The 15,712-nt window shown below is 30.1% G+C and overlaps 1 protein-coding gene and 1 long non-coding RNA gene across 4 annotated transcripts; one reads left to right on the top strand and one right to left on the bottom strand.

The window, feature by feature from the left end:
- The first annotated feature begins 854 nt into the window (after positions 1–854).
- Positions 855–15,582, top strand: LOC100647798 (corticotropin-releasing factor-binding protein). Its single transcript, XM_003403108.4, has 7 exons — positions 855–1,164; positions 10,944–11,034; positions 11,219–11,379; positions 12,301–12,514; positions 13,123–13,301; positions 13,870–13,978; positions 14,462–15,582. The coding sequence occupies exons 1-7, from the start codon at positions 1,048–1,050 to the stop codon at positions 14,590–14,592; spliced, it is 1,002 nt and encodes a 333-aa protein (XP_003403156.1). The 5' UTR covers positions 855–1,047; the 3' UTR covers positions 14,593–15,582.
- LOC110120204 lies at positions 1,189–6,525 on the bottom strand. 3 transcript variants are annotated; one of them, XR_007226869.1, is made up of 4 exons: positions 4,217–6,525; positions 3,927–4,130; positions 3,207–3,523; positions 1,189–2,300 (listed from the first exon to the last, which is right to left on the bottom strand). It is a non-coding gene; the product is annotated as an uncharacterized LOC110120204 (long non-coding RNA). The 3 variants fall into 3 exon arrangements; XR_007226870.1 differs by lacking the exon at positions 1,189–2,300 and having other exon boundaries at positions 2,503–3,367; positions 3,434–3,523; XR_007226868.1 differs by lacking the exon at positions 1,189–2,300 and having other exon boundaries at positions 2,503–3,523.
- Positions 15,583–15,712: the final 130 nt, after the last annotated feature.

The raw sequence follows: 15,712 nt of genomic DNA, 5'->3' as shown, positions 1-15,712 counted from the left end.
CAATAACCAGATATACCACGTTTTTTTAGTGTACACTTATAATGGAGATACAGTTTATTGCGTTCACTGAACTCGCCCTAACGAAGTAATGAAAGAGAAAGAGCGAGAAATTTAGATCTTGATCATTGGCTCAATAAAACTAACAAGTCAAAGAATTAATCAACTTAAACCGTTTATTAAGCCCTCAAGTTCTTAAAAACGTTATCTCGCAATTACAATAATCAAGTGGACATTTTAAATAAATTTATTCCGTCCTATTTAAACAAAATCATTTATCGAGAAGATTTCTTGTTATACAAAATTTTGCAAAAATATCTTGTAAAAATTCAAATACTCTACCACTTAATTATCAACAATTTTTCTCTCGCTTTCAATTCTCCAATCAATTAATCTCCACCGTCGATTTCAAGAAATTCTCGAGAATAACATCCCATATACATATAAATATAACAATTACATATTTCCTCCCTATCTTTGGAGATAACCATTTTTAATCTAATCAATCGATCTAAATTTCATTTATATTCTTATCCTATTATATTTCAATTTCCAAAATTCTACTTCCCAAATAACATTTCTTGCAACTTTCTCTCTCCTATCAATCTCGAAAATTCCATCTTCCAAATATCCTTATTCAAAATACTTTTCTCTCTTCTAATTATATAGCCTTTATCATTCTGTTTCATAATCCAGCTTCCTCTAACGAACACAGAAGGTCTTCGACTCACCGGAGAAAGGTGTGCAGGCGAACGTAGGCTGTTTTATCAGCGTTATCGTCGGCAGTTGCAAGCGTTTGGGGATGCGCAGCGTGGACGAATCGCGGGCTGGACTAGCGGCTATAAGAGGGACGCCGCGCGTCGCGACGCCACACAATCTCCAGTTTGTCCTGACGCCAGCTCCACGAGTTTTCCCCCCGTACGTTACAACAATACGAATCAGTGACAAAAGACACGACTTTTCAAAACGTCAACGAATCGTCTTCAAACCATACCATTCTTCTTTCAACAACATTTACTTCCGGTTTCTTCGCATTCAACCGGGGGAATCATGTTTCTGAATGGGCCAGTATATTGTTTGGCGAGGCTGCTGCTCTTCGTTGCAGTTTTCAACGCTGCTTCAGCTGTAATCAAAGGAAACGCCGATTATCAACGCTATCAGCAACAGGTAAAGAGATTTATGTTGTTTGAAGATGTTGTGATGGTTTGAATAACGAGCATTGGACGTTTGGAAAATTGTATGCAGCTCGATATATCATATTTTATTTTATTGAGTAACGTTTATGAGATCACAGGAGATAAAACGTGGAAAGTTGATTTTTCTGATTTTAATGTCGCTTGATATTTAAATGAAGATATGATAAGTCTATATTTGCCGCTTTTTTTATGTTTGTCGCATTAAATATCATTTGGTAGATCTAATTATTTAGAAAGAGAATAACTTGTTAGGTTCAAAGACGTAAGTCTTGTAAAAACAAACGTTTGCAAACTTTTGTCTTCTAATTTAATGCATGAACGAACCAAAAAATGTTCTTTGTACTTAGAATTGTATTTTAAACACAATTTAAATGCAGATAAAATCGTTTCATTATTTTAAAATTGCTCACTTATGAAGAAGGAGAACGAAAGCATGACTTATATATCACTTTCCTGCTGTAATCTTTATAAAATATATTTCATGAAAATTTATAATATAATACCACCTAACGTCTAATATGTACGCATAAATTTGATGTGAAGTATAGAAGCTTTGAAATAATTGATGTCTGAAAGAAGTAAAAGTATCTAAACATACTGTTTCTATTTCCGTTGTATTCCAGAAATAGAGTATACAGCAGACGAGTTTTATCCCTATATAAATATAACCATTATAAAATAACAATTAATTCGCCCTAACATTTTTGCAGTATCTAAGCAATCAATTTGTTTCTATGTACTTGTATACATATTATATTTCTTTCATCCATTCAGAAAATAAGGTAATCATATTCAAATGATTTTAATTTGGTTTTCCATCGTTCTTGCACGCGTTACTCAAAAGAATGTCAATAATGGAGTTTTGATCGATCATTACTCGGGTCGACGATGGGATACATTTCCCTCCCTTTGTCATGGCAATTACTTGCACGAGTAGTACAAAGTAAACACCACATGTAAGGCCTCAGTAACCCTTTCTCTCCGCTTTCGTCGGAGCTTTCGATATGGTTTTCCAGCAGTTTAATTAAAACTAAAGGTGAATCTTTCCATTCCAAAATGGCAGTGATCGTTCATCTCTCATATCAATGCTCTGCGCCCATATTCTTTCTGAAAGAAAAAGAATGTAGTTAAAAATAAAAACTTAAATACAATGTAGAATTATCATATTATTAATTATTTATTGGTAATAAGTAGAATAAAGAGATACATTGAATAAATTTGTAGATTGTCCCACCAATAGGATCACAATAGTTTCATCATAGATTCAATGAACAATGCCACAAACTAATCAATTAATAATGACAAGCAATTAACATTATTAACACATTATTTACTCGATATCCTAGTTTGTACATATATTGTACATGTATACATATTCATAATTCGCATATTCAATGTATATTCATTTCGTTTATCGTACGTATATTCGTAATTATTCAAGTATAAAATTGTGTACTTGTTATTATAGTGTTAATCATTATTTGGATTGTGTTTGTTACATTATATGCTATAAACAAATATATAATACCGGATATATAAAAATGAATATACATATATAATAATGTACAATAAACGAATACCAAGAATTTTTTCATGACTGGTACAATCTTCTAATATAATGTTTACTGAAAATGCAATATTTGTCATCTAACAAAGAAAAACTGTAAATGTTCCAAAAAAATTTTATTGCCCATATTCGATTTAATTATTATTTATTTTATGCTCGAATAATGTTATTTATATAATATGTTCTTATTGATATGATCTTTTTGTTGATTTATAAAAAAAACTAATGGCGCGTATTAATCTTTGCTTTTTGTTCATTTATTAAATAAAGAAACTTTTCATTTTTCATTGGACAATAACGAGCAGACACCCTCCACGTGGGTCTATTCTACAGAATTCCCACAGGGACTAGTAAACTACATTTAAGTCGAAAGCTTAACAATAAGATAGGAAATGTTAAATGTTCAAGAGGATTCCAATTAAAGTTTGTTCGTCGGCTCTTACGACCTTCTTCCCATTCAAGATCCGTTTCAGAATACAAAAAGCTCATGTTCCATAGCGTCGAGGTGTCTCCAAAGACCATAGAACCGAGGTGTTACACATTGATCTTCAAAGACAATTCCATTTGACTTCGTTCCGCACCGTGAAGCAAACCAGAGACCGGTAATCTGATTAACGAAGAAGGATGTCGTTGTTAAATCTCTCGGATTTAATGAAACTTCATGACGAATCACCTTCAAATATCAAGTGCTTTCCCTTTATATCGTAGCACATTTCGTAACCAAACGAAACGGGACTTGTATGTTACTCACTTCCGGAAAAACCTGAAATGTAACAATGATAAGAATTAGGGTTTTCCTGATTTTTGGAGAATTATTTGTATATTTGGAGATTCGAGTTTCTTAATATATGATTAATAGATTGAATATAAATTCGTATTTTTATAAATAATATTAAAAAAGAAGAATCTAACTAGAGGTTCGTTTCACTCGCTAAATATTATCACGAGTATTTCGAGTATTACATTTGGAATATTTATGCTACTTTAGAATAGCATAGTTTTATTAAATTTTCCTGCATTTGTGAAAAATTTAGACGCAAAAATACACATTAATACGTAATCTCTAAAATCATCATATAAGCAATAAATTTCTATTTAAATTGCCATTCTCTAATTACGGTTACGATATCAACATTCAATTCTTTAATTACTATTACAATACTAACGTCCAACTCTTCATTAATTATAACCACTAATATAAAATATGGATTTCTATAAACATCCACGGTCTAGTGATTAATTTTCGTCGTTATTAACTTCATCTTAATTCATTCTGGTTTTCATTTCCTTTGTCCCAATGAGGATTTCAATGCGGATGTGTTCTGTGATCTTTTCTGCGTTTCGGTGGCTTATCAGGCAACTCTGGCGACCTGCAAAGTGCAATTGCTTGTTGTCAGTGCAAACGCAATTTAACATGAGCATGTAACTTGCAAAAATCAGGTGGCAACGTACTTACGCACAATGCAAACTAACGAGGTTATAAAGTGTTGAATTTCTATTGTAATCCTCGAAAAACAAAAAGACGAAATAAACGTAGAAATATTGCAATTGTTCTCCTTTTAATTGCACGGCTGCTAATGAAACGGAAATGTAGAAAAATATAAAAATACGTGAAAACAGGAGAAATGGATAAAATGGTAAAAACCTTGTTAATCCAAATAAATTGTGGTTCGAGGACAATTCGGTTTTGCCATTTGTATAAAAAGACAAAGAAATATACTGAAATAAATGTCGTGAAAATGCTTGTTTTCGTACTAGTTCAATTTTTAAATCGAAATGGTTCTTTATGTGATTAACCTAGTAATGCCTAGTAACATATTTAATATCCTTTTCATTCTGTATTTCGATTACAATTAATATATGCATTTACATAAGATTTAGTGATATTTACATTTAGTCAAAGAATAAAAATGTTGACAGAGTATAAAAATGTATACTTTTGTGATTAATTAGTTTCGTACTTGACTAATCTGGTAACTTCCTGTACGATTCTCACGATTTTATTTGATCTATGAATTTATACTTTTATTGATTGATGTTGGCTACATGTAAAAATGTTTACTATTTCTAGTATGTATATTTACATAACCTATCGTTAGTTCGCGAATTAGTATTCATTTACTAAACAATGCACATATCTGCTACAATGCATCAATAAACTTCAGCTAATAAAAGTCTAAATTCTATGTGTATACATTGGCTATTAAGCGTGTACATTTATTGAACATCATTTATTATTTATCTAAAAATACATCATTCTTAGTCCAAAATATTTTTTAGATTTCCTTACCACTTGCATCTATACTAATATAACCTAATTATCTGCCAGAAACAATATAGTGACCTAGATATAGATTGATATAGAATATAAAAAAAGGAAAGTAAAATATAATAGCGTAAGTAGAATACACTACATATACTATGCACATACTATAGTAATGTAGAGTAGTGTAAGTAGAATTAAACTATAGATTTTAATGCATTCATTTGAAAGAACAAGAATGCATACAAAGCATATAATATACAAAAATATAACAAATATCCAAAATAGAATACTTACTATAATATTTGGTGGATACAATTTTCCATTGAAATTCCATACTTTTAATCATGTTTATAGAGATATATACATATGTATGTACATAAAAATCACCAATCTAATAATTATCATCCATTTGTGTATAAAAAAAAGAAAGAGAATGGAAGAATTAGTTTCGATTGAATTTCGTACAATTTACATGAAAGAAGTTGGTTCATGGTATAATATTCGTCGCAAAAGGTAAATCCGTGTCATCGCAAATATTTACCGCGGCTGTTCCGTTGTTTGTATCACGATTATGTACTTCTCGATCGTAAATCGCTAGCAACGCGACTGGTTCACGTGTAACAATGGTAATCGAGTCATGTTTCGTGATTTGAAAAACGATTCTGACGTACAACACCTGGTTTTAAGGATATCTATCAAATGGCACGTCATCGACTAAAATCATTCACATTTTCGAAATACAAAATGTTATTATATATAATGATGAATATAAATCTACTCGTATTTTATAGATTTGTATAAACTTGGAAAATACACATTTGAAAAATATCGATTTTATCGCAAATCGATCACAGATTTTACGAATTGGTATAAATTTTTAAAAAACGGTTCTCTACTTAATCTCTTTGTAAAATACAACTTTTGAATTTAAGGTTTAAATATGCATATTAGAAGCAACAGTTGGAAATATCGATTGATATCGAATAATACCGACCTTAATGTTTAAAACAATTATATTTCATTATATAGCTCATATATGAATTTTATCTTAATTAAATTTTATGTTTCAATGGAAGCAATCCATTATGTATTTTGTATCATTTATTTTTATTGCATAGATGCTTAACAGTAATGATCTATGTTGTACCATTTCACCATTTCAGGAATAAAAGTCATATTTTACAAAAGACATTAATAAAAAAGATTGCAGTTTATAGATTATAACTTTCTTAGATGATAGACTAAAGATTATAAGACTTACTTAAAATTTCACCTTTATTTTCCGAAAAATTTGATCTGTGCTAATAATTTTGTATATCTTTATTATTTATATTAAAAATCTTCTATACTATATATATTCTCTTTCACCGAAGATCATCTTCGATATAAGAAATGAACACATTAGGATAGACATATATTCACATTAAGTTCGATATCTCGCGCAGGTCAATAAAGAGCTTTATATTTTATTATAGCAATCTCAAAAAGTTCCGAATATCGCAACGTATCCCGTATATCGGTAGTCAATTTTTAAGCATGAAATATCTTTTCCCCTTATATAAAGAACAGTATAAAGCAGAAGAAGCAGCTTAAGGTTATGTCATCGAGTGATTTAGGTTACGTATGCATGCACGAGTATCGAAAATCGAAAGGATCAGTGACGCGTTATATTTTAAATGACTCCCTCGATTGAACTTGTGTATCGTTGTGTTTCGAGGATCGAGAATAATGGTTCTGGAAAGACTATTAACTTCAAGAGTATGATGGAAAAATCAGAACTGTCGTTCAATTTTGTTGTAAATAATTTGGTAATCCGTGAACATTTTCTTATAAACCATTTAATTTCGAATTATAATTCTTACTTACACATTCTGTTACCAGTTGGTTTTGAAATACAATTATTACTTATGCAAGTATGTATCAGTTATAAGTTTATATATACAGTACTTAACTTCTAGTAACTTACTTATACGTATTGTATATAAATATGCAAGTAGTTTATATCTAGTAGTAATTGTATATAAGTACAAACTACAGTGCGGTACATAAAATAAAATGTAAAATGTATACTGTATACAAGAGTAAATAATTTGTTATATGAAAATATGAACAATTTATATTATAATTCGCGTTATGATTATTATACGTTGTGATTCGTTGAAGTTTGGTTATGAACAATTTGGTTCCGAATTATAATTGTTAGCTACATATATAAGCAATTTAGTGTATTTATAAATGATGAAATATGATATGATGAAAAAGATGAATGTTTGCATGTTTTCATGAACATTACAATTAATTTTCTACGCTTCCAATTTCTTCGAGTGTATGGTGTGTTCTACCAAAGCTTGACTTCTACTACCTACTACGATACATTCAGGCAGTGATCCCTCTCAGAATACCGGAAGTTGAATAGAACACCATCTTATCCTGTAGAATCAGTCAACTATCACTAATGCTGACTTTCCACAAAACCGTTAGTAGTAACTTTATTTGACTTCGGAAGTTCCTAATGTTCATGCCCCTCTGTTACTTTACTAGTTCTATAGACAGTGTTCATTCCGGACCAATGGCATTAGAATAGGAAGTAATCCATCACTCCAGGATTTCGCCTTTGGTGATGTCTTTCCGAAACATGATTTACTGCGATAAAACTCGAACTGGAAAAAATTTCTATATCGACGGAAAAAAAAAGAGCGAATCCCTACCTTAACTTCCTAAGAAATTAAGAATTTCCGGTAGTGTAAAGAGATTATTGTGGTAAGGAGAAATTATGATAATTAAAAAGATAAACAGGCACAAAATTTATAATTAAGTTAAACAGTATTCGTAAAAGGAATTTCAGAGTCTAAAATTGCAATAATAAGAAATTATGGTCTAGTGGAATTATAGTAATTAAAGAAAGAAGTAAATAAAAAGGAACTTTGTAATTAAACACCAAAGTAAGTTCAATGTAGAACTCTGAAAAAATATATAAGAAAGAATTTTAAGAGTTCTAAAGTTTTACCGATGAAAGAATTATGTTAAGTAAGAAATATAGAAATTAGAAAACATAAATAGAAAAGGAATTGTGTAATTAAATCAGAAACAAATAAATGCATTTCAGGATATAACAAATTGGAACATCAAAGCATGTTGTAGTAATGAGAAAAAATTAATATTGAGAGTATTGAAAGAGCAAATATTTCAATAAAAAAGGAGCATTCAAATGAAGTGTTAATGAAAGTAAGAAGGAATATCGATTTGGAGAATCAGAAAATCAGTGTTGAATGGATAAGTTCCAGCAAATCCATTGGGGAATCCCCTCGTAGACGAAAATCTGTAAGTTATCAGGGATTGGAAATAAAAAGGAAATTGGCGTGTCGACTCTTTGAAAGAGTCGCGTGGTCAAATACTGCCGTTTACCAGGTTTATCGTGGCTCCTGGAATGTAATGGATATCGTAAGGTCCATTTATTCTCGTGACCCCTAACTCTTAAATATTTGGCCGTTAACATTACACGAATCATTCGGCGTAACCTTTACCGCCACTATTTTTAAATGTAAAATGTAATAGTAAGTGGAATGCGAAATACGCAGTTCCATAACTTTTTTTATCGTAAAAATATTCCGCTTGAAAATGAAGGGAGATATTTGAAAGAAAACTGGCAAAAGGGTTAACATTTAACATGATTCTAGTATGAATATAAATGTGAATTTTTATAAAACGCAGTAAAATAATCAGTCTAGCATTTAGGGATACATTAAAGATTCGTATCATTCTGACGTTAATCAATCATCAGTCATAAATTGTATCGTCCTTCTTTTATTACTTGTGACGTTGACATTCATATTATAGTATTAAATCTTCAGAAAGCATATTGAGTAAATCTAAATAGATTGCACAACTGTCGATTACGTTTCCGGTATATCCAACTCCATCTTTTCCTTTAATGATTCGATGTGAAATTCGATATTTCCCTTACATAATCCATTAAAAATTTCTTCTGAAATAAAAGAGATTATACAATCTACATTTTGCAAGATAAATTTAATATTATAAGACATTACATAGAATAATTGATATTAGAATTACAATGTTATAATAATCTTTGATTTCTTATATTAAGGAATATAGTATTTCTTTTCTTATGATAAAAATATGTATTATGATATAACATTTATATTATAATAGTTTTATATAATAATTGATATCAATATCATAATTTTCTATTTTTTAATTCAATATATTAAAAAATATAATATTCATTTTTCTATAATACAAATATTATAACATTTGTATTACAAGTTATGTTATAATATGTTTCAACAATACAGATACTTGCGTCACTAATATTGGAAACTCTTTTCAGTACACTGAGATGTTTTATACAAAGGGAGATTAAGATTACAAAAAGTTTGTTCGAAGGCCACCAGCTCCTTTGTTATTGGCTGCCAGCCAGTCAATTCACTGAATTTTATCCAGCTACACCACGGCGAAGTAATCGTGAAACAGTCCCTCAGGGAATATAATTCCCTCTATCCATTAATGCTTCCTTTAGTCGAGACTTCATTCCTTGCAATTCATCGGAGATCGACAAATTGTCACTGAGGAAAAGCAATTTCGCTTTTCCTCCTATGCCCTCCACCAATCAATCTCTATTTTTCCAGTTATGAAAATATCTTCATATATCCTTCTCTTCTTGTCACGAACTTTTTTTATGAAACCTTGAAAAGTTAATTAAAAATATTTGTACAATTATCTACTAAAATTTAAAGAAAGGCAGAGTACAATCTTCCAAATATTTCTTCAAAAGACGTTATTATCTTACATAAGAAATTGTTAACTAAATTTTAAGAGAAGTTAGACTATGTCTTCTTAAGAAGAAATGAATTTTCGAAATATTTGTTGGTATCGATGAATATTATAAAATAATGGTACAATTATTTGTTAGAATTTAAAGGAATAAAACATTGTTTTTAACATATATATTTTCAGATTTTAGGGAAGATTGCATTATGCTTTAATGAATTAAATTTTTTTAATATTTTTGTAATATTTTTTAACATCGATGACTGTTTTATACTCGATCATAGCTTCTAACAAGTTTCCTACATTTCTGAGGAATGTCGATGGTTGGTAACAATAGTAATTGTCATCACCGATGACAATCATGCTGTAATATCCGCCTGTCGATAAAGATATTTTCAGAGGCAACCACGTGATGGGATAGATTTTCTCCTGGTCTACTTCAAATATCAGTTATTCATCGATTGGTCGTAAATATTCTTTTCTATGTTATTATATGTGGATTTTAACGTCAGCAACGTAACTTACAAAAGAAATCCTGTTGAGAGGAGATTCTGAATAGCATTTCGTTCGTTAGGGAACAAAGACTCATTTCTTTTAACAGAAAATGTATTTCTCTGTGTGAGATTCTTCTTTATATTTCTCTGCTTTTATGGTAGCTTAGGGTGTAATTGAAGGCTTGTTTATTCAAACTCATATATGTATATGTATTATTGAAGTTTTTATTTTTGAAATATTATTTTTCACCTCTATCTAAATTGGAAAATATGAAAATCTATTTATAAATTAAAAATTAAAAGATGAAGATTGAACATTTAACTTCTTTCAGTTACTTTTTCCAGATTGAAACAAAAATTGCATTGTTGATTGTTTTTGATTCCCACGTTCGATAAAATCAATTTCAGCGGCTATTGAATTTTTAGATTTCTGATGGAGCGGCAGACAACTAGATAAAAATACAGTTGGAGAAATTGACAAAGGGAAGACTTATGGGATCTCTACTGCTTCGAATTTTTTAAACAAATAAATAAATCCTATCTGAAACTTTTCAAATAAATAAACATTTTTTAAAATAATGAATCCAATCTTTTAGGAAGAATTTTTCTAAAATGAATAATTTTTTTTCCAGGTTGCTGGAGAACATTTCTCAAAGGATTTTTATCGACAGGATTTGAAGAATGGTTTAATAAGTTCTTATACGCGTTTTAAACCCGTCACAGGTACATAATATTTTTTTCATTTATCAAATGAATTAACGAATGGACAAGATTATGAATATTTTATGAATCTATCAATTATATAAACCCTATTTTGGTTTCTTGCCGTTAATTTGAATAAAGAAGTTTGTTTTATATTTATTTCAAACTTTTTTTCCAAATCAAAGGTTATTTTATCCTTTTACAGACTGTATGTTTATCACGGCAGAGCCGGGATCTTTCATATATACCTCAAAAACTGACGACGACGAAGTTTGTGGAATTTTCTTCCTAGCTGGACCGGATCAAAAAGTAGAAATTAACTTTCTCACCTTTGACATACCTTGTGAACACCGTGGATTGATTTCGGTGAGGAAATACAACATAATGTTGATAATTTATGACCTAAAGATGCATATGGGATGGTTAAATATTATATGATAAAATTAAAAGAATAGAATAAATTTAGAAAACAAAACCAAGGTATAAGATATTACATAGTGTAGTGTTATATGTTTCATACTAATAATACGATCTAGTATATTTATATACTGAATATATAATATCTATATGTACTAGATATATATATTAGATATAATAATTAGTTATGTATAACATTTCAGAAGAACACAATTATGATTATCGCATGAATAAAGAAATACTTGCGCACCTCCAAATGCTATAAATATAGACAAATTTTACAACTTTTTATTTTAAATAACAATTACAAACTATAATATCAGTATATATATTTATATGTATGTATATTCACAACTGTACGTATAATAATCTGTGCTCCTTTGCTTAGGCTGCCCTACATATGATCTTGCAAAGAAGTCTGCCGCGCGTCAGGGGCATTGTGTTCGATCTTTAAGTGCTAATAACTAACAAGAGAAACCTCAAACCTAATTTTGTCATTCTACATTCTCAATTTATTTCGGCTCATAGAGACACTTATTAACTATGCCTGCAAAGTTGAACACTTTATATAGTGCAATCATCAGGAGCATGTTGGTTAATCTTTCAATGTCCATAGCTACGAAATAAAGCTTGAAAAACGTAATCCTTTAATTCTCCATTTTCGAATATATTTATTACTGAGCATTTTATATAGTGGAGGCTATTGTATAGTACTAGAGTTTCAGTTTCTCTCCGATAATCCTCGCCTCCTTTTTTGAATACAGAAACGTGTATTTTACTTGTATGTATTCATTCCAGTAGATACGTTTTTCCAATGCATCACTGTGCCGTGACAACAGTCCATTCAGAATGTATTTTTATATCGTGCAGGTCGTCGATGGCTGGGAATTAAACGGTGAAGTGTTCCCTAGCGAAATGGACCATCGATTGCCGCTGAAACAGAGAAGCAGCGAATTCTGTGGTAAAAATATCGGTGCGAAGAGGAGCTTCACAAGTTCACAAAACGCAGCGGTTATCCGATACAGAATACCAAAGCCTGGGAAAGGGTTCACGCTCTTCGCCAAATTTTTGAAAAATCCTAGACGTGAGTCGAACGTCGATCAATTTATTTTCATATAAAGTCAGAAATTTAAAGTTGAAAGTAGTTGAATATTTTCTTTTTTTTATTTCTTGCAGATATTTTGTTCTGTGGCAGTCAATGACTTTGAAATTTGAATGAATTTAAAACTGAAAATTTTAGAAGATGTATATTTCAATCTTAGGTTTTGAAATATAAATTTATAGAAATTGCTAATAATTTCGTAAATTCGCTAGAATTAAATCTTGTAATATTTAGAGACCTTCTTCATATGCAATGGAAAGTTTGAGAATTGCATTTTCTACTTTACATTGAAATAGGTATTGCTTGTAATTATTATATAAAGGTGCAATACAATTCTCAATATACTAACTTATTTTTAGTATCAATATTGTATTTCACAATATATCGAAATTTTAAGTATTTGAAAGAAGACATTTTGAATGAGTTACCTTTGCCTAAGTATTATTATATTCAATATATTTTAGTATTTACTATATCTGGTATCTAAATTACAAAAATTAGAAATTGTCACATAAAAATTTACCGTAATTTTCAATAATAGTTTCCTATTAACACAGTGTAAGGAAGAATATTTTTTGATCATTTTTCAGCTTGCAATGTTTTGGCAGCGAGCGTAGAGGAACCGTACACGCTGCGCAATTATGGACGGCGTATTAACTGCACCTACGTCGCACTTTATCCAGGCACTGTACATGTGATCGCACTTGGCGTTGGGGTTTCGAATTTCCTCGGAGCCACTCGTACCACTGAAACCGGAACTCTACGAAAAGTTCGTAACATTTCGACCACCCTTCTTCACTAGTAGTTTTCTATATTTTATAGATACTTCAAATAAATATAAAAAACATACTAGCGATGCTTGACATAGCAGATTTTAAGATTTAGTAGATATCGTGAACATAATTATCGCGGAAGATATAAAATTCTAACAAGAATAGTATAGACGATATAGTTGCATAGTATTATCAGGTTGTCCCAAAAATTTATTTCGTTTTATTAGGAAATAATAGATGCACAATATTTGTTGTTTTATATTATTTTATTGAATTATGTATTTCATTTTGTATTACATATCGTGTTGTAATGAAATAATATAAAATAAAAGCTATTGTGCATCTATTATTTCCTTATAAGAAAGGATTATTATATATTATAAGGATATTATAAGAAACTTATAGGACAACCTAGTATAATGTACAATGTAGTAAACATTTCCAGACTTATACTTTATCTATGTTTTCTTAAATTTGCTGGTCTTTTAGTTTATGTAATTGTTTATATGTTATATATGCGTATATGTTATAATTGGAAAATACTAATTAAATACTGATTTCTAGTGCGATGAAACCAGTCCGCACGATCAAGTGATAATTGGAGGCAGCGACGGCCTGGACACGTCCAAAGTTCAGATAGTTGATTCTATTTGCGGGATAGATTCTAAACCAGGTAATACGATTAATAACTCGTAGCACTAATATCGATCTCAATCGGAAGCTTTATGTCGACCCACGCACGAGCTAACTATAAACCTATTTATTGTTGAACGTCTCTTAGCATATTGATAACAGTCGTCTATATTATATTTATTGGCAATTGAATTGTGTTTCTCAATTATAACATTCTTATAACTTCTTATTCTTTAAACTTCTCTTTACTCTCCACTGTATACATCAATTCTAAATCAAGTAATTGTTCAGTTTACTGAATTTTCCCAATTTTAGCTGTTTGACTATCATCCTCGTTTTGGATCCTTTATTTTATCACTAAAACAAGGAATCTGAATCAGGAGAACTCAAGATACTATGAAACGTACTTTTTATTATTTTATTTAAGGAAACGTCGAAGAAAAGATTGGAGTCAAATAGTCAAAACTGGGAAAGTTTTCAAAGAAACATAGACGGCATAATTACGCTATTAATTGTTTTTCAGATTATCGGGAGCTGGTGGAGTACGGCGTAACTTCTGTTCGATTGGTATCCAGTGGCTTCTACGAGAATTCCGTGACAGTGCAAGTTCAGCCTCTCAAGAACGAATTACTCGACGCGAATCTTAGCATCTAACCGCGTTAGCTTGTAAACCTTATTATGTTCGATGCTTGAAACGATTGGAAACTCTACCGTGAATGTGTTTATTATCGAATCCATCAAAATCCTATGCGTCTTTCAGAAATTTTTGCAAACTCAATTCACCAGGTCTATTGATTATTCATTAATATTCCACTTGCGTAGTCTTTATAAAGATACTTGGAATCTTGTTTCCTATTATATTTATATCATTTAGTTAGATTAGGTATGAGGGATGTGTTTTATTGAGAGGTATCGCTTTTCGTTAAGAATCCTGATGGTCTGCATTAATAAGGGAAGTTATCTAGGTTTAAATTTAATAGAAAGTTTGATTTAAATACTGGTTAATTTTAAAAGCGCAAAACAATTAAATTTTATGACATCCTACATATGTATCTTTCAAAATTCAACATAGACGAGAAAAGTGGGGTCAAAGTTGAGGTATTGGTGCTTGAAAAATACCAGAAGATATAAGTGGTTTTTCTTCTGTAATTTTTATGTTCTTTTAAGTTCTTTTAAATAATATAAATGAAGTGGTTAAGATAAAAGAAAATATATATTTTGATTTTTCATTGTTTTTATATTTTAATAAATTAATAGTTAGGTAACTTTCCTTGTTATTGTAATACAAAGGAGAAGAAAAAGCATGTTTTGTTCATAGACAATATATTCTGAATTCTTAAATAATTGATGATTTGATATGTCGTGAGATTTGTGATAAATGGATTTAAATACTTGTTGAATGTGTAGATCAATCTTAGCGGCTTAGAAGTAATGAGAGAAAGGCCTCGAGTTTTTATTCTTGTGGGACTGCGAAGAAATTGGTTGGAACGTGCCAATTGCTTTTAACGAATCAACTGAATAAACTGTACTCACTCATCGGGCTCTATTTATTTATTATCGATAGATTTATAGAAATAGTACGACTTCTTATTATTATAAATGACGTGCTCGTTTGTTTAAATAAATTATTTCATTTGAAACCAATCTAAAAATTAACTTAGTGAGACGGAATTACAATTTTGATATTTAACTTTCTAAAAATTATTTAATAATAGAAATAGACAATTTATTAGTTACATTATATATTGTATGAATAAATTCAAGTACATGTGTA

The sequence above is a fragment of the Bombus terrestris genome, chromosome 16 (assembly GCF_910591885.1).
Source record: "Bombus terrestris chromosome 16, iyBomTerr1.2, whole genome shotgun sequence".
NCBI classification, from domain to species: domain Eukaryota; kingdom Metazoa; phylum Arthropoda; class Insecta; order Hymenoptera; family Apidae; genus Bombus; species Bombus terrestris.
The sequence above is the reverse complement of the archived record's forward strand: the minus strand, read 5'-3'. Positions and strand labels throughout refer to the sequence as shown.